This window comes from Antedon mediterranea, chromosome 3 (genome assembly GCF_964355755.1).
Source record: "Antedon mediterranea chromosome 3, ecAntMedi1.1, whole genome shotgun sequence".
Classification (NCBI taxonomy): domain Eukaryota; kingdom Metazoa; phylum Echinodermata; class Crinoidea; order Comatulida; family Antedonidae; genus Antedon; species Antedon mediterranea.
In genome coordinates this window covers 14,191,553-14,210,157 of record NC_092672.1, presented here as the reverse complement: position 1 = coordinate 14,210,157, position 18,605 = coordinate 14,191,553, and the positions used below count along the sequence as shown (strand labels likewise).

The 18,605-nt window shown below is 35.2% G+C and overlaps 2 protein-coding genes across 4 annotated transcripts; one reads left to right on the top strand and one right to left on the bottom strand.

The window, feature by feature from the left end:
* The first annotated feature begins 1,555 nt into the window (after positions 1-1,555).
* Positions 1,556-2,950, top strand: LOC140044070 (uncharacterized). The gene is made up of 3 exons (XM_072088551.1): positions 1,556-2,170; positions 2,344-2,459; positions 2,831-2,950. Exons 1-3 carry the CDS (start codon positions 1,819-1,821, stop codon positions 2,948-2,950), a joined length of 588 nt encoding a protein of 195 aa, XP_071944652.1. The 5' UTR covers positions 1,556-1,818.
* A 2,165-nt stretch (positions 2,951-5,115) lies between these two features.
* LOC140044931 (uncharacterized protein C1orf50 homolog) lies at positions 5,116-17,935 on the bottom strand. 3 transcript variants are annotated; one of them, XM_072089633.1, is made up of 4 exons: positions 17,743-17,935; positions 10,609-10,724; positions 8,231-8,449; positions 5,116-7,063 (listed from the first exon to the last, which is right to left on the bottom strand). In XM_072089633.1, the coding sequence occupies exons 1-4, from the start codon at positions 17,813-17,815 to the stop codon at positions 6,854-6,856; spliced, it is 618 nt and encodes a 205-aa protein (XP_071945734.1). In that variant the 5' UTR covers positions 17,816-17,935; the 3' UTR covers positions 5,116-6,853. The 3 variants fall into 3 exon arrangements, with proteins under 3 accessions (XP_071945734.1, XP_071945735.1, XP_071945736.1); XM_072089634.1 differs by having other exon boundaries at positions 17,773-17,932; XM_072089635.1 differs by lacking the exon at positions 17,743-17,935 and adding an exon at positions 16,911-17,022.
* Between the last annotated feature and the right edge of the window lie 670 nt (positions 17,936-18,605).

Below are 18,605 nucleotides of genomic sequence, written 5' to 3'. Positions count from 1 at the left end.
AAAGATAAGGTTTTGTGATTTAGCTTGCTTATTGGAATTGTGTTTACTTTTATTTAAAAAAAAAAGAAACTATACATCTTTAAAATAATGTTGACTTCTCCCAATTGTCTTTTCATAGCTGATATTACCTTCACAATAAATGAATCATTTTAATTACATGGTTTTGATAACTTTTTTTACCCAACTTGAGAAAGAATTCGCTTAAGTACCTTTTTAAAATTCCATAACTATTAACTTTATTATTGTTTTTAATTACCCGTAGTCTCTCGATGGCAGAATGAAAACCGTCATCTGATTAATTCAACAGTGCTAAACTCGTCCAATGTTCCTCTAAATGACAACCCTGTTGTTGTGAATGGTTCACCCGAACCAGTTGAACCCGTATCCCAGACAGCAGCGGCTGAACAATCGAAGACGATCACTAGTGGATCAAGTGAAGCCCAGAGTGATGCTTATGAAGAAGGATTAGCATATGTATTTGCAAACCAGGCAGCAGCAGCAACAAACGATTCTGTTCCCCAATCTGCAACTGCGACACCAGTTGCCGAGGATGCCCAGGCTGCAACAGTGACACTGGTTTCTGAGAATGCCCAATCTACAACTACGACACCAGTTGTCGAGGATGCCCAAGCTGCAACAGTTACACCAGTATCCGAGAATGCCCAACCTGCAACTGCGATACCAGTTGCCGTGTCTGTTCCCCAAGCTGCAACTGTGACACAAGTTGACGAGAATGCCCAACCTGCAACTGCGACACAAGTTGCTCAGTATGCTCAAGCTGCAACAGTGACATCATCTGTAGAGAATGCACAATATTCACCTTCTGATGTGGAAGTTTTTTTACCTACTAATCAACATCTTTCAACTGCAACCACAGCACATGACGAGGAATTTGCTGCATCTGCTCTTAATGAAAATCTAGAACTTATCCATGTACAAAGTTTACAATCTGAACCAACCGTCGTTAACACAGAGGGTTCTTCTGAAAACATAGAAACCGTCGATCATGTAGTTCCATCAAATTATTGTGACTGGCAGACTGATTATGACTCCTGGCCATCATTTTGGTCTGAAACACCTACGCAGTCATCTCTTAAGCGAGTGCCAAGGAATACCAGCATTCACATGGTATTTGCAAGGGGAGGTGAAAGCAAGAGCATTAATATCCCAAGTGGCAGCAGTGGTAGCAGCAGCAGTGATACTGAAAGTGAAGGTAAGTTATCATGTCTAACATGTGTCAGAGATATAAAAGACGTAAAGAAAAACATCTACTAAAATAAATACAACATTTAAATTAGAGATATCATATCATATTATAAATTAATTTAATAATCAGGGGCACGTAGAGAACGTGATATTGATAGAATAACATGATGAGTGGAACCAGTACCGAGCGAGCTTTGTATCATTCACTATGCCTACGTTCCTTGGGCCTAATAATGTGCAAGGTTTAGGGGAAGGTCTTTCCTTAGGTTTAGAATGATGAACTCGGAAATAATAATAAATAATGGAAATATTATTATTTAAATAATTATTAATTAATTACGTGAACATTTCTTTGCAAACGTTTAATTTAAAGATTCTCGTGAGTGGCAGAATGAAAACGGCAGTCCTCCAAGCACTTCAGTAAAGTGGTTGTCTAAATCTTCTCCCATTGCTGCTACACCAAAGCCAGAAGAAACGACAGTCACAGATGCACTAAGTGAACAGCTGAATGAAGCCCATGAAGAACCTGTGTCAGCACAGGTGCAATCTGAAAATCAAGAACCACCTGCTTCTGATGACAATGGTCAAGCTGCAACAATTCCACCTGTTAATATGAAGGTTAATTTGTCGAATGGCAATCAAGCCGAGTCCGGTGAATCTACCTCTAACACAGAGGTGTCTTCTTCTGACAGCATAGAAACGGTCATTCATGTACTTCCATCGAACAGTTGTTCCGATTGGCAGTCAACAGATGAGGGCTCCTGGCCATCATTGGTTTGCTCATCTAGCCAGCCATTGCAAGGAGAATGTGATACCAACATTGAGATGACATTTCCAACAGGAGCTGTTAGCAGTAGCAGCTTCACCTGCAACATCCTCAATAGTCACCACACAAACAGTAGTGTAAGTGGTAATAGCAGTGATGAAGGTGCTGATAGAAGTGATGAAAGTCATTGCACAATAGGTGAGTTATTAATTAAAGCGGTTCTTGAAAATCACTTTCCATCGTTATTATAAATGTGTACAATGTTAACTTATCATCATAGACACATGATGATAGGTAAATGCAAATACTTTAACTTGTAAGCATTATAGTCAATTGTAGTTTGATTGATTGATTTATAACATTGAATTTAGATGAGATCAGCAGTAGCGAATGGATTGTTGGTATTGAAGGAAAAACAAGTGATGATAATTCTGATGAATGGCCCGTCTTAACAATTAGCTCCACCACTGAAACAGAAGACACAAATGTAAGTTTGACATCCTCTATGATACTGATACACAGGGCGAACAGTTTGACATCCTCTATGATACTGATACACAGGGCGAACAGTGCTCACTCATCCATCTAATATTATCATCATAGAAATACACTCTAGGTTCTTGTAATATTCTCTTTTTACTTATTCTTTAAGAATGATATGAGAACAGGATTGTACTAACGTTAGGCCTTTAATTATTAAAGATACATTAATAATAATTATATAGTAATATAGGCTTCGTTATTCTCATTACCTTTTTTAAATTGAAAGACCATGATTGTTTAGCAGTTTTAGTGTCAAAGGCTGTTGGTATTGGTGTCTATATATATATGATGCAAGCTATTTCTGCTTCTGTTTAGGTACAAAACAACGTACCTGTACTACCAGGCCATAGCACTGATCCAATCGAAATAGGCGATGAAGAAGTCGATAATTTAATCAGAACAATACACGGTTTGTTGGAATTTAAAGTGCTATAATTACTATTTCATTTTCGAATGACCACAACAATATTAACTGGATATTTTTAGTATTCAATAAAAAATGATTGACGTATCTAATACTACTTTTAATTAATAATTAAAATACTTTTAATATTTTTTTTACATTGTTTCCTACTTGAACTACCGTAGGCCTACAATAATATTTATTATATATAAATATTTTTATTTTACATTTACTGAAATAAAAATGTTTCAATCAAAATTACAGCAAGTAAATACTGCATCCCATCAGTGGCAACGACTAGGCCTATTAAAAAGCTGGATTTAAATTTACCAGAGGTTGTAGAGGATGATCAGGAGTGGCACGAGATTGAACTGCAAGAATGCCGCAAAGAAGTCAAACCTCTTAAGTCAATCTTAAAGGTAGGCCGTCAAATATTACACAATGTAATGTGCTTCATTTTCACACTCAAACCCACAACATTTCATTGTAAAGTCATGTTTTTATTCTTTTACATAAACTAAAATTCTTTATCAGATTTCAAAACACAAGAAACTCAAAATCAATTGCTTCAGTGGAGTGACTGTTCTTTATTCAAGGCAGTCCAGTGATAATCGTAGAGTCACATTTGCAGATGATACTTACTCAGGGCAAGCTGATGTTGATGCATCTCCAGCCAGTACAGGCACAAACACTAATACCCCCACGAGACCTGGTCTTTTACGACGAATGTGGAGGCAGATAAAAATATTGGCCTGCTGTTGCTGTTGTATCCAAACTGATCAGTAAATCAACAGGAATTGACAGGGAGCCATATAATAATATAACAATGGAAATTTATGGCAAGTATAAATTAGTATAAAATTGTTAACTTCAAATAAAACATTTTCTGGTTTAAAAATTCAAATGCACTGTAAAATACTAATAATGTATATTTTCCTACTCACAGGCTTTTCAGTACACAGAATAACAGCATTTGGGCTAGCATTTTGAAATGGAGTTCGGTTTAAAATGACAAAATAGTTGGAAAAGCTGTTACAAAGACACCAACGATATTTGTCAATATAGGATTGGGGAAAGAGTTTAAATGTTACTCTATTAATTGAACAAAATTGGAGCTCTAGTACCTGTTTAAAAAGATGTTTTTAAAATATTCTTGGGAAGAGGTTGGTGTTGATGGAGTTGGCAGATGATTCCAGACATGCTTGACCCTAAATTAACCAAATAGAAACATCAAAAACAATAAAAATATAGAGATGCCAAGGAACCCATTAAACAGACTCATTTGCAATGAGGTGCTTTGGAAGTACAGAATAAGTTAATACAACAACAATACCTAGTCTTTTCCACAAATGTGGAAGCAAATACAAAGATACAGTATGTTATGTCTGCTGTTGTCTCTAAAGTGACCAATGATTGGATTATATATAGCTTGAGGGGAGTTGCAGAGTGGCAAAAACGTTCCAAATCATAGGCTTTTCAGTACACACACACCTTAAAAGAAACTTTGAATTGCATTTTGAAATGCAGTACGAGTGATAATTTTTTTTAATAGATGGGCAAGCCGTTTGAATGGTAAAAAAGACATTTGAAGAAAATTGAATTTATGAAACCGTGTTGGATTAGTAAAAGAAAAACTTCAAAGAAAAAGGAGCTATCTTAAAACTGTTTGAATGGTATAAAAATACTGTACTGCAATATACTTGGAACAGGTTACGTTGATGCTTTTTTTTGAGAGGGCTGACCATTCCAGGCATGTGTATTTTAATTTATGAAACTGCTGAACCTATACCTAAAGGAAAAACAAGAAATGGAATTGGAAAAAACAGCCTCGTGGATGGAGTAGCTATGCATATACAGAATTGGTCAAGGAATTTGAGAGAACCAAGCAAGTTAACCAGGTAACGGTTAAACAGGTAAATAAAAATACAAATTTACCTTTCTCCAATTTAAATGATCAATTTCAGTAGATGTTTTAAAACTGCTTATTTACTGATTTTTATTTTTACTAGTCATTCAAGAAACTGCAGTCATCATAACAAGATGATAAACAAGGAAGTTAATCTACTAAAAATGAACACAAGAAATAGTACACTATGTGGTCACATTGCAATTCATTTGATTCTGTATTTACAATATCACACGTTTCATTAAAGTTTTGAAATGACTTAGATTTTAACCGTTTCTTTTTATACTAATACCCTGTAATTTCTTACTCATTATCAATTTATTTTGTCATAATAACTTGCAGTACAATGTTCATGGTTGAATCATCTACATTTTTCTATTGTTTAAATCATTTCCTAAACGATTTTCCTAAAAGCTTGGTTTCACTTGGATTCAACACAAGGAAGTAAGTACAAAACAAGCGAGTTGACCAATGAGCCTGTTCGGACGGAACAAATTTACATGTGTAAACTGTAATGGTTGCGTGTGGTGTAAATTTTGAGATAAACTAGCTGTTTCAAAAATCCACCTCATGAGGTGGATTTTTCAATTACACCTTAAACCGCAAGCTGATTAACCGCAAGATTTATAGTGTAAAGAGATGCATGAAATATGACCCTGCTGAGTATTTTTTTGTTAGTTTACACATGTAAATTGTTCATCGTCCAAATGATCACTAATTACACATGTAACTGATTTTACCTCCGAACACAGCCAATGACAATCAACAGTTTGAATAATCAGTTGGTTAAATTACTTGCGTTAAACTTGCGTTGTCCTATTAAGAACCAAGCTTTAGGAATCATTTGTAACTCAGTAATAACCACTGTTTAGCTTTAGGAATCATTTGTAACTAGTTCTAGTTTTAAAAATTATTAATGTTAGTGACGGTTAGTGTCTAGAGAACCAGGTAAAAAGTGTTTGAAGAGAAAGTTTGTTTATGTCAGATGTTATCAAATGGAAATATTGAAAAGGTCAATTCACCTAAATTTTTTGTGGGTGTCCTACACTAACATTTAGTTTGTTACCAAACATTATAATTTTCTTGTTTGTTGCAGAGAAATGACTACAATTTAAAAATAATCATACGGTACAAAGCATTTTAAAACAAAATTTGTTTAATTTATTAAAATATTATATCTGACCCACATGTACATGTTTTAATTAATAACACACACTAACAATGGAAATTAAATTAATAAAATTATATTCAGATCAACTTAATTATTGGGCCAATCAAGTTGATCTGAACAGCAAATGGCAACCTAACATAACTTCAGCCAAATATCTCGCATTATATTATTAAAGGAATAATGTAAACTTGAACAACAAACAAAATTACTTGCGCATTCGCTACAGATTTACTTATGGTGTGTAAAGGCCCATTTACACTAGGACGATAACGATCGACGATAAATAAACAAATATGCATTGCTCATACATAAAACAAAAGAAATCTAAAAAGTTTTTATTCTATGACTATTTAGGAACCATCTAATCTATGCTTCCTTTGATGAAAATGATATTTTCAGACGTCCAATCAAATGACGTCATGATTAGTAAGAGCAATAATATCGTGCCAATACAACGATATTTTTTGTTTATTGATCATGACGTCATTTGATTGGATTTTACACAAAATATTATTTTATCAAAGACAGAATAAATGAGTATTCTATAATTCTAGAACGAAAAACTTTCTAAATTAGTTTGTTTTATATAAGAAAAATGCATGCTTATCTATTTATCGTCGATCGTTATCGTCCTAGTGTAAATAAGCCTTTAATCTATAGCCTGCTTATGTCATTTATTTTATTTTCAATACTAATATTCATGTGTACTGTAAATACAGTCTTTAGATATTATATTATAAAATCATTTATCATCATTATTAATATTTTATTTACAAATACCAGTATTGTGGTATGAATGAATAACATTATTAGGTTATAGTTTATGTGTTAACAAATCAAAGAAGCATTGCAAAGAATCTAGGTGGCTTCATCTTTGTTTGGTGCGTCTGTAATGTTTTTAAAATTTGGCTGAGCAGGGAACTCAATGCTTGTTTGCATGTCAAGTACCTTATCAATCAGGCCAATCTCATTACTTCTTCGTACCATATCTTTTTCTGGTGTCCATGACATATCGTATTCCAATCTGTATGTTCCCAAGTACTCATGAGGGCACGAGGCACCCCAATTCTGAGGAAGAGACAATGGAAATACTATTAAACTTTTAGTTAATAATGCATCACATGCCTTAATATATAACAGACTCAAGTGTATCCTTGCTATTTGATTGGTTAATTTAGGTAACGGGACGATTCGGCCCTGAGACGATTCGGCCCTGGGACGATTCGGCCCGGGACTATTCGGCACATTTAAATTTATTGGCTTTGATGCATTTTATAAGCATAAAATAAGCTTTTTTCCTCAAACCGAGACGATATGGTAGTACTACTAGGGATAAAGATGCAATAAAACAAACAAAAATGAAAACATTGTCGAAAATGATCATTTTTTAGTCATGCGAACGATGTAAACAAGTTACGCCCTCTGTTGGATGCTTGGCGAATGCATGAAATAAACAAGGTTTTCGAAGTAATAAATTGAATATAAAATTATGTTTTTTTTAGTAATTTATTATATATATTATATCAACATTGTCAATATCAATAAAATACAGATTGTTAAACACCTTTAAAAACTTGATAAATACCAAAAAAAAAATTAATATGAATTTGGCCTAAAATGAGACGTTTCGGCCCACAAAGTGGGATGTTTCGGAGCAAAAGTGGGCCGAATCGTCCCACGAAAAGTGGGCCGAATAGTTCCGGGCTGAATCGTCTCAGGGCCGTATCGACCTGGAACCATTAATTTAATATAACATGTCATTCAAGTAGTCCTATTGCGCTGTAAAAGGAAAATCTGGTGATTACTTGTGACCAAAATGGAAGTGCTTTTCTTTAATGGTTTAGCATCCTGGCCCGCCTTCAATATCAAAATATGAAAGCAGCAACCGGTATACTGGTAGGCTGGTGAAGAATGCACAATCAAAACCCCACTTGTAGTGTATATGGCTGACTTCTGTCATAAACGACAATTTCAATTAGTCTTACATTCATCTGAATGATGACTAAGCCAGGACTGTGCACCTAGCTGTAGTGTGCGCAGTCTATACTGCTATATTATTCTGTTGGCAAAATCCAAGTGTTACCATTTTTAATAGCCTAGTCTTGAAATTTAAGTGAGAATAATATTTTCATTGGTTGAAAGCCTGAATGTTCAATCTATTTAACTCATAAAAATATTCTATCCATTGAACTCATAGAACATTATTTGTATATTATAATTTTGTATTTTAATTACCTCACATGACAACAATGAGAAGTAACGTTGTCCAGAAGGACGCTTGTACAAATGATATATCTTCCCTGGACATTTTTTAAAGTTGCAGGCAACATGGTGCAAGTCTGCATCTCTCTTGGCTTCTTGTAGTACTTTGCATGCTTGTTCTTGTAAATATCGAATCTGATCAGCTATCACTGTTAGCTTACTTCCTGCATTTGCTCGTGTAAATTCATCTGCCTATTTTAGAATAAAAACGAAAGTTACTATAAACATAACACAACCATATAAAAAACCATATGAAATACAGAAATCCTTACAAAAGGATGTACATAGTATTCAGTGTTCTCCTCAGGCCTTTGAAGCGTCACTGTACCATGATGCTAGGGTTCTCTACCGTCACGCTTTACGGTCGGCCGTGACGCTTAAAACCTTATCCGTGACGCTTAAAAATATCAACCACAACCAATCTAAAAATAGATTAATAACATGTACTTTCTCTAGAGCTGAGGCGCGGCATGCATAAAGAGCCTAATGCATACGAGACACGTGACATGACCACTAAACGATGCAAGCCAAGAAACAAAAGACTGTGTAACAAAGTGTTAAACAACTGAGACTCACTTTCACGGGCCGCCGCCGAGAGATGTAAACACGTGTTTTGTTACTGCAATGTCTTTCTTTCGATCTCTAGTATTGGCTGTTGTCTGAATTGTCTAAAATGTGGTAACTTGTATATTGTAAATAAAGTTTTCAGTTAAAACAATGATTGATTGTATTGTTTTTCTTGTAAAAATGTTATGTGTATTAAAAAATAAATATCAATGATATTTTTAATATCACACTGAATTAATCGACTCTCTATGGATCGGTGGGATTTACTCTTTCGTCGGTAACATACGCACATCATCAAATGACAAAGGCGCGATTGATTTTCTAGGCGCAATTCAATGCTAGCTGCTTTGGTCGTATAATACATTCAAGAAGGCTACAATCGTTTTCCTATTTGCTAGTTTCATTCATTCATTCATCTTTTTATTTCGAAATATCATGGTGACATAATATTATATCTAATAGCAAAAGAGAGAAAAAAAAAATCTTAATCTAACAGCTCATAGAACAAAAACAAAGATATGTAATATATAAAGTCAATGCAACAAAGCATTCCATTGTACAGTATGTGCATTCTTGACACATTAACAACGTGGCGATTAATGGCCATGATCAAGGAATTACTACTTGCGTTTACACGATTTTTAAAATTAAAAACAGATTTTCTAATGAACTCATCAAAGGATGGGACGTCATTTAAGACAAACATCATGCTTGCACTACAATTTCTAGGCTGCTTCAGCAGCAAACGTAAGGCATTGTTATAACATACTTTCAGTGATCTCAGAGTGCTCTTATTATATCTACACCATAAGGTTGAACAGTACATGCTGACACAGTAACTCTTAAATAGATAACATTTAGTCTTAGTAGAACATTTTCCAAACTTTCTATTTAGAGAGTTGGCCCTAATGCAAATAGATCGATATTGACGTTTGATGTCACTTTCATCACTCAGATTATTACTGATCACATGACCAAGATATTGAATTATCAACGATTAGAGGTGCCCCATTTAAAGGTAATGTGGAACACCTTTGAGGTTGCGGACTTTCTGGAAAAATAGCAAGCACTTGGATTTGGTTTCATTAAAAGTAATATCATGGTCACTAGCATAACCTTCACAGAGTCCAATTAGGCTTTGTAAGCCAACTGACGGAGCCAAAAGGACCAAGTCATCGGCAAAGCTTAGGCAATTCAGTTTAAGACTGTTAATTTCACAACCTTCTTTTGACTTTTAGTCAGTTCAACAGTTAACGGATCAGTGTACACATTGTAAAGTAGAGGAGACATAACGCCTCCCTGGCGAACCCCATTACGAACAGTGAAAGAATCGGAAACGGAACTACCCCACCTGACAACAAATTCCTGATTCCTATACCATGACCTCAGTATCTTAACTATAGGGTGAAGGGGTACTCCTGTCAATTAAGGTCTTGAAAAGTGTCCAGTGGTTCACTTTATCAAAAGCTTTGCTAGCGTCCAAGAAACAGCAATAAACTGAGCTACCATGATTGTTGTAATGCTCGATAATCTGTTTAATTTGGCGGAAGCGTGATGCTTGATGTTAATCCTGGGGAAAACGCTGAGTATTACATGTAGGTTTGGATTAGTATTACCTCATCTTCAAGCCTTTGCACATAAAACCACACCATTCATTGCTTGGTCAAACCATTCATTGTAAATTCATAGTATTCATTGTCAAGCCAATCCATTGTCAAAGCCAATCCATAGGGTGGAGTAAATCTGCATGAATAGATCAGTTTTATTTTAAACATGTTAATTACCTTTTGAACCTGTTTGGCAAGTTCTACAATATCTGTGACATCAGTGGTTCTGTTTGTGCGATATGCATTCACCAGTTTAACTCCACCAGGACTGTCACCAACTTCTACTAAATTCACTACAAAAAACGTACAATCATAATTAATATAAGCACATTATGTTTACAAAGGTATACATCATTAGAAAACAATAAAGAAATTAATTACACTGCTGACAAGATAAGGCACATTTAAGACTAGATCAAAATGTTTTTAGATTTTTTATTTATTCATTTATAAAAACATATTTCAGGATAAAAACATATTTCAGGATAAAAACATATCTGGAACATTTTCACTCGGACTGAGGACGATGAAAGCATATTGATCGAAACGTCGAGAAACTCAACCGTTGTTTTCAGAACTAATATACATGGATTTCGCCATGCAAACCTTCAAACAATATATCTGGAATAGATATTGAACCTGTCCTGTTTTACATAGTTACTACTGTACATACATACATGCTGCTGGAAGAAAAACATTTTATTTTGTTCAGCAATATTGCTAATCAAACTGAATTTTGTGTCTAGAAACAAACAGTTTGTATTTTATTCCCTACACAATCTTATAAATAAAGCAACAGTAAGGTGTGTAGCTTTTTGCTATGCTACAACAGCACAATTATTCCCTGTATGGCGAGAAATGCAAACAATGCATCATCTTATCATTTATTTAAACAAGGAATGTAAGACTTTTTACTTTTTAATTAAAACTAAATTGGATATCATCTTACTAATGTTTGAACATGGCATTGCTTAGTAAAAACATTTTAAAAACTGATTTCGCATTAATATTTGAATAAACACACCGGGGCGTGTGTTCAGGGGGGTTTTGGGAGGGAGTTTAATCAAGGGAGGCATTTTTGTGGGTGTAATGTGGTAACATGTATAATCAAAATACCTCCTAGATATGACAAAATACAGTAACAATTATATAAAAATGATTGGCTAATTGTAAATGTCATTCAATGAATTCTACTACAAATAGAAATAGACACTACTGTAGGCCTAGTCCTACATAATAACAACCATTGGTTTGCCTACAAATGGGCCAAATTGTTCCATCAAGCATGGGCCGAATTGTCCCTGATGGAATCGTCCCACCAAACCTGGGCAGAACCAAAAATTATTGAATTATATTATAATTTGATGATGTCCAGTGTGATTTATTTTTGTTTTATAGTCTGGGGCGGCAGCCTTTTACAGCTAATGACATGGGTCTCTTAGAGAGAATTCATAAACAACCTAATAAAATAGCAAAGTTAAACGTATTCGACTTCAAATCTAAATATGTAGTTGCGATCCCCTAAAATGGTACAGCGTATACTCGCACAACCGTCTCATATCTTATTGATCCCATTATTAGTCCGTCTGGTATATATAGAAAGTAATTTATTCTGAACTTCATAACTATATTATAACAGTAAAACATCTAAATAAGATTTAGTATTACTATAACTGTGTCTTACCTTATTGTAGGCATCATGACAATTTGTTATTGGAATTTCTCTGTATGTTCTTTGTATCTTTTGATGTGTTTTTTTATTATCTTGTTTTTTGATGGTTTTTTAAATAATTTTAAGAACTTTGTCGTGTACAAACTCCAAATTTTAAATATTTTATATATTTGACAATAAATGCTATGCAAGCAGCACATTTATGCATTTGAGACTACTTGCGAACAAATTTGCATCTAACCACTAGCCATATCAGCGCAAGCTTGGTGGTCTAGAGGTATGATCTGGCTGATCTGGAGGTCGTGGGGGTGAGTCTCACTCGAGAATTATTTGCGAATTTTTTCACAAGTATTCTCAAATGTACTACTCAAATTATGTCATTGTCAGAGTAGGCCAAAACATCTGACCAATTATATATTGTGTGTATATGTCCGTCCGTAACAAAAATGTTACAAGTAATGTATCTGTAAGTTAACTTATATTAATTAAAAATTCTCGTCCGTCCATCATAATGCTCAGATTTAATACCTCTTGTTAAAAAATGGTAGATTCTTCAAATATGAAGCAATATTTTTTAACCCGTGTTCCGCACGGTCTTTGTCGGCTTCAATATATGGTTATATACTAATTCGCGTGGGATGAGTAAGTATCATAATAAGCGCACTCTTCCCTCATAAAAAGCCATGGATTTTGTTATACACCAAGTATTCCTTCACTTTTAAGTAACTATGAGCTACAAAATTGTGCTGTGTGAATATTAATCTAGGGTGCGCATCAGAAAGTAACAACGTGCATGTACTACTGTACTAATGAGAGGGAGATGAAGGTTGAACTCTGATAATCAGTAAACATTTCATTGATAACATATGAATTGGTAATTTATAGAATTGAAATGTAAAGTATTGGCATAATAAAACCACAGCCTTTTTCGTACTTGAAATCAACACAAAAAATGCATGATGTTGAAATAAGATGATGCACGCGGACACTAACGAAAGTAGGCCTATTAAATACCAAACTATATTTCAAGTGTATTTTTCCTTGTGATATTTTGTTCGTCAGAATTTTTCGTTAATATTGATAATAAGATAAGATTTTTTTTTAAACTTTTTTTTTTGTTCATTTACATTTTTTCAATTTCATGGTTTATTATATTTTGCTCTTTTTTTGTGTGTGTGAGGTTTCGTATCCCTTTTGCTAGTTTTGTAATGATTATTAGATTGAGCTCTAGTTTTGATTTTTAGCTTTAAGCATGTCGCGGATTCGAACTCCAACGTACAAAACACTAATATCAATGGTCACGGCGATTTACTCACTGAGCCATACCGTGATTTACAAAAAATATTCTGTTCAAACAATAGGTGTAATTAACTTTAACGACGCGATCATTCGATACGGTTGACTAAAGACTGGTGTTTTAGCGGCCTGGCATGGTATTTGTAGATTCGGCCATGGCGGTACACAACAGAGGAGGTTGCGTAGTTTATACAGTGACATAACATGGTCACTGAGACGTCAAATTACTGCTATTTTTTTGCCTTTTTTAGTGTTTATCCTTAAAATTCAGGAAAGTGACATAGCCTATCGTGTGCGGTTCATCAATAACCATTAGTGTGCCAGTGGTCACAGCATATGAATGGGATAACGTGTACAATATAGTTGATGCTGAGTCAAAAACCGACGAGTTTATCTCTCTGCTAAATGGAGCATACTCCAATAAGTTTCCAGTTATTACTAAGCGTGTGAGAGAAGCAGATCGACCATGGATGACATCTAAAGTTCGGAATCTACTAGATGCTCGACAGAAATCGTATGAAAAGCATGGTAAAACGCAGGAATGGAGGAATCTCCGTAACATGGTGCAAGCTGGAATTAGAGAAGCCAAACAATCGTATTATCGCAATTCCCTAAAGAATCTAAAGTCTAACAATGCAGCCAAATGGCATAAGGGGATTAAACAACTCTGTAACATGAAAAAACATACTACATTTAGTATGCCTGGCCATTCCGATGAAGATATTGCGGAGAACATTAACAGCCATTTCTCCAGTATTTGCAATAAGTTAACACCATTAGATATTAAAAAGTTGCCTGCCTATTTGCCAGCAAATGATAAACCCCCATATATTTTTGTCGGGCAAGTAAAAGCATTACTTAGCAAATTAGTTCCAATAAAGGCAGGTCACCCCGAGGACCTACCTGCACGGTTAATTAGAGACTTTGCCCCTGAATTAGCTCCACCAATTGCTGATATTTTTAATTGTGCCCTTAAAGAAGGAACATTCCCTAGCGCCTGGAAAAAAGCAACCGCCATTCCAATTCCTAAGGTTAATAGTGTTAAATCACTTAACGACTTAAGGCCGATTTCCCTTACCCCCATATTAGCCAGAGTCTTTGAATCGTTTTTAGTTAAGTGGATCGTGGAGGATATAAATATTAGCTTAGATTCTAGACAATTTGGAAGCAGGAAGAAATCATCGACCTCCCATTATCTTATAAGCTTAATTGACTCGGTGCTCAAAGATCTTGAGTGTGGTGGAACTTACGTTAATCTGTGCGCAATTGATTTCACCAAAGCTTTTGACCTTGTTGACCACTCCATTCTTATAAAGAAGTTAATCGACATCGGGGTGAGGTCGTCTATAATTCCCACCATCTGCAGCTTCCTCACCGATCGCACCATGAATACCAAATATACTGGATGTACATCTACTTCTAGTAAGATAACCTGTGGCGTCCCGCAAGGGACTAAGCTTGGTCCCGTGTTATTCTTGGTGCTCATTAATGATGCCTGTGTCGGAAGCTGCAGAAGGTGGAAATACGTAGACGACCTCACCCTGGGAGAGGTAGTTAGTAAAGGAGCTTGGCCTACGATGCAAGAGATGCTTAATGATGTTAATGATTGGTGTAAAAAGAATAATATGATCCCAAAGCCCTCTAAGTGCCATATAATGACTGTTAACTTTTTGAAAGACATCAGCGTTGACGCTGCGTCTCCCATTTTTAATCTAAATGGCTCCAACCTTGATGTAGTAGAACATATGAGATTGCTTGGCGTCATAATTCAAAGTAATTTGAAGTGGGACCTCAACACCCAAGATATTGTCTCACGGGCATCAAGAAGACTCTTTGCTCTATGTATTTTAAAAAAAGTCAATGTTGTTCTTGATGACCTAATCACTGTGTACACTTCCTACATTAGGCCCATCTTGGAATACGCTTGCCAGGTATGGCATGGTGCTATTACCAAGAAAATGGCCAACAGCATTGAGACCATCCAGAAAAGAGCATGTCGACTAATGTTAGGTGCTACCTACATTTCCTATGACAATGCCCTAGAGGTTACAGGGTTACCTTCTCTCGAGGCAAGGAGAGACACTCTTGTGTTGTCCTTTGGCAGGGGGTTACTCAAGTCCAACTGTTTTCGAGACATGCTACCTCCTTGCCGCGGGCAGAAGAGAACCCTTAGGTCTAATACAACTAGTACCGGAAGTCTCCTTCCCCCCAGGTGTAAAACTGAACGATACCAAAGGTCTGCCATACCTACGATTGTTAAGTTCATTAATGCTAACTGATATAGGTTTGATTTCCATGATTATTTCTCACTTTCTAGATGCCGTTTCGACCTTTTATTATAATAATTTTAATAATGTATATAAAATATTAATAATAATCTTAAATAATAATAATAATAATGACGTGCTCAATTTTATGAACGAATAATATTGTATTTTGTGTTTTATAATATATAGTTATTTTTCTATGCTGTTTGTAATTGTGCCTCTTTTACTTTTAATTATATATGTATATTGATTGTAAACGAACGTTATCAGCCAATGGCTGCTGTTTTGTATGTGTTTTTAAACCTAAATAAATAAATAAATAAATAAAATGTGAGCACGTACCGTTCAGTGGTTTTGGAGGAGATACGTAAATAAAAAAAATTTAGTAGCATTAATATATAGATGTTATATAATTATCTTCTCTCGTTTGGTAGGTATTTGCAACATTCTGAGTCTTGTTTGTTTCCATTTGGTGTTTAGTAGGACTCTCTCTATGATGGGGCCGATCGTCTGTTTACCTTCTTGATTATAAGGCGGGGCTAAACTGTGACGTAGCGGGACAATACATAGCCGAGACGATTCGGCCCTGAGACGATTCGGCACACTTAAATTTATCGGCTTTGATATGTATTTTATAAGCATAAAATAAATTTTTTTTCTCCCAAACTTTATTTTCAGTTACGCCCTTTGTTGACTGCTTGGCGAATGCAAGAAATAAACAAAGTTTTCGAAGTAATAGGTTTTTTTAAATAATTTATTTTTTATATTTATCATAGGCCTACCTAGCCTACTAGGCCTACCTAGCCTACCTAGGCTATCATTATTGTTGTCAATATCAATAAATTACGGATTGTTAAACACCTTAATTAAATTAATAAACTTGATGAATACCAACAAAAATGAATATGAATTTGGTCCAAAGTGAGACGTTTCGTTCGGCCCACAAAGTGGGATGTTTTGGCCCAAAAGTGTGCCGAACCCACCAAAAGTGGGCCGAATCGTCCCGGATTTAAACTATGTATGAGGCTAGCAGCCTAGCTAGTTTTTAAAGCCTAGGGTAGATGTACCAGACCTCGGCAGGTTACAGGGAAATTCGTTATTTACGTGTATTTTTTAAAAGCATCACAAAATATTTTTTGGTAAAGTTTTTAGTATTTATATAAGTAGTAAATACAGTATGAATTATCAAATAAATATTTATAATTAACAAGCAATAATAAAAAATGTGTTTTTTATTTATTTACCAAACCTCGGCATGTGTCTGCCAATCCTCGGCATACGCTGCCCAAGCAAGCCCTGGAATTACGCGCGAGCGATTGCGCAATCGATCGTCGATGAAATAGCAGGCCGCGCCTAGCTAGGCTAGGCCTAGCCATGGCCAGATGTGAAATAAATGAGTCAAAAAACAGCAATATTAAATTTATTTTACCAACAATTATATTTTGAATAAAATTTAATAAACAACATTGCAAATAATTTAATTTAATTAGTTATTTCCGTTAGGTGCCGAAGTCTGGCACATATCATTAATTACCAACCAAACATCTTAACACCCCTCATAAACCCTATATTTTTTCATTGGTTTGAAAATGGAATATTCTGGAATGTTGATACACACTACAGTAGGAGCCTATTTCAATCCCAGACGTGTCCCTCGTGTGTAATTTGTCATGCCCTAGAACTTTAAATGGAACAGTCACGTGTTAGCTCATTGGTCTATTTTGCTGAAATGTCACTTCCGGTTTTCAGGTTTCAGTTTTTATGGCTACTGGCAGACATGTTTCGCTTGTGTCTAGTAAACGATCGGTGGTTTATATTTACCACCTATAAATAAAGTATATTATACGTTAAGATAAACACAAAATATCAATTATTTAATTAATTATAACTAATATAAATACAACCTGCCGAGGTTTGGCACATTGCCGAGGTCTGGTACATCTACCCTAGGCCTAGTAGCCCTACTAGGCCTAGCTAGGCCTAGGCCTAGAGTGTTACTGTTAGCCTGGCCCTAGCCTAGTAAGTAGGCCTAACTAGGCCCTAGCTAGGCCTAGTATATTAAAGGAGGCCACCTACATGGTAGAAAACCGGCGTTACCACTTTTACCTGTAGTTTGCTGATTTGCCAAACTTTCTGTTGTTCGTATCATTTTTAATTACGGTTTGTCACAGTGTATGCTTCTTCTTACTAGGCCTCACACTCTCTTTTCTCTCTCTCCTCATAAACACACACCAGTACCACCGAACTTATATGATAGAGATCCTGCTGCAGACTGTCTGCCATGCGGTATGTCTGCCAGGCGGTATGTCCGCCAGGGGAACATATTCTCGACGATACCATTTTTTTTAAAGGGAAAATATCTGTACTTTGTTTCTGTAATGTCTGCAAGACGGTATGTCTGCCAGGGGGAACATATTCCTGACGATACCATTTTTTTAGAGGGAAAAATTATATGTACTTTGTTTCTGTAAGTAAATTGCGTTACTAAAGCGTCACTTTTCCTAGAGTTGCGTCGACATATCCGAGGTGTTTTGTAATACTATTATTATTAACTAGCATAGCTAGGCCGGGCCTCCTGCGCAGCATATTATTATACAATTATTGTTATACTACTACTGTGTACTACATTGGCCATTATTTACCGAATTACTGTATATCTGATTCTTCATAATTTCAAAATCATATTAATTTTTCATATCATTTTTATTGTTTCACAGTACATACAGTTTTATAAAACAGATGACAAGAACAAGCCTTGTTAAAAAAATGATGTGTGGAATCTAAAAAAAAAGGATTTTTGGTCTGAGTTTCCAAAAGACATTAAACATTACAATGTAAAAACATAAAAAGACTTCCTAAACCTGAGATATAATTTATAAATTCCATAGGAGCAAGCGTATTAACTATCATGAATATTGATAGATTGACTTATTATTTGT

Excerpts from the sequence above, each read along its gene's own strand:
- LOC140044070 (XM_072088551.1), top strand. The coding sequence starts at position 1,819 with ATGAAGGTTAATTTGTCGAATGGCAATCAAGCCGAGTCCGGTGAATCT. Across the intron at positions 2,171-2,343 it reads TGAAAGTCATTGCACAATAG|ATGAGATCAGCAGTAGCGAA; the intron begins GTGAGTTATTAA and ends CATTGAATTTAG. Across the intron at positions 2,460-2,830 it reads CTGAAACAGAAGACACAAAT|GTACAAAACAACGTACCTGT; the intron begins GTAAGTTTGACA and ends GCTTCTGTTTAG.
- LOC140044931 (XM_072089633.1), bottom strand. The coding sequence starts at position 17,815 with ATGATACGAACAACAGAAAGTTTGGCAAATCAGCAAACTACAGGTAAA. Across the intron at positions 8,450-10,608 it reads TTGCCAAACAGGTTCAAAAG|GCAGATGAATTTACACGAGC; the intron begins GTAATTAACATG and ends ATTCTAAAATAG. Across the intron at positions 7,064-8,230 it reads TCTCATTGTTGTCATGTGAG|AATTGGGGTGCCTCGTGCCC; the intron begins GTAATTAAAATA and ends TCTCTTCCTCAG.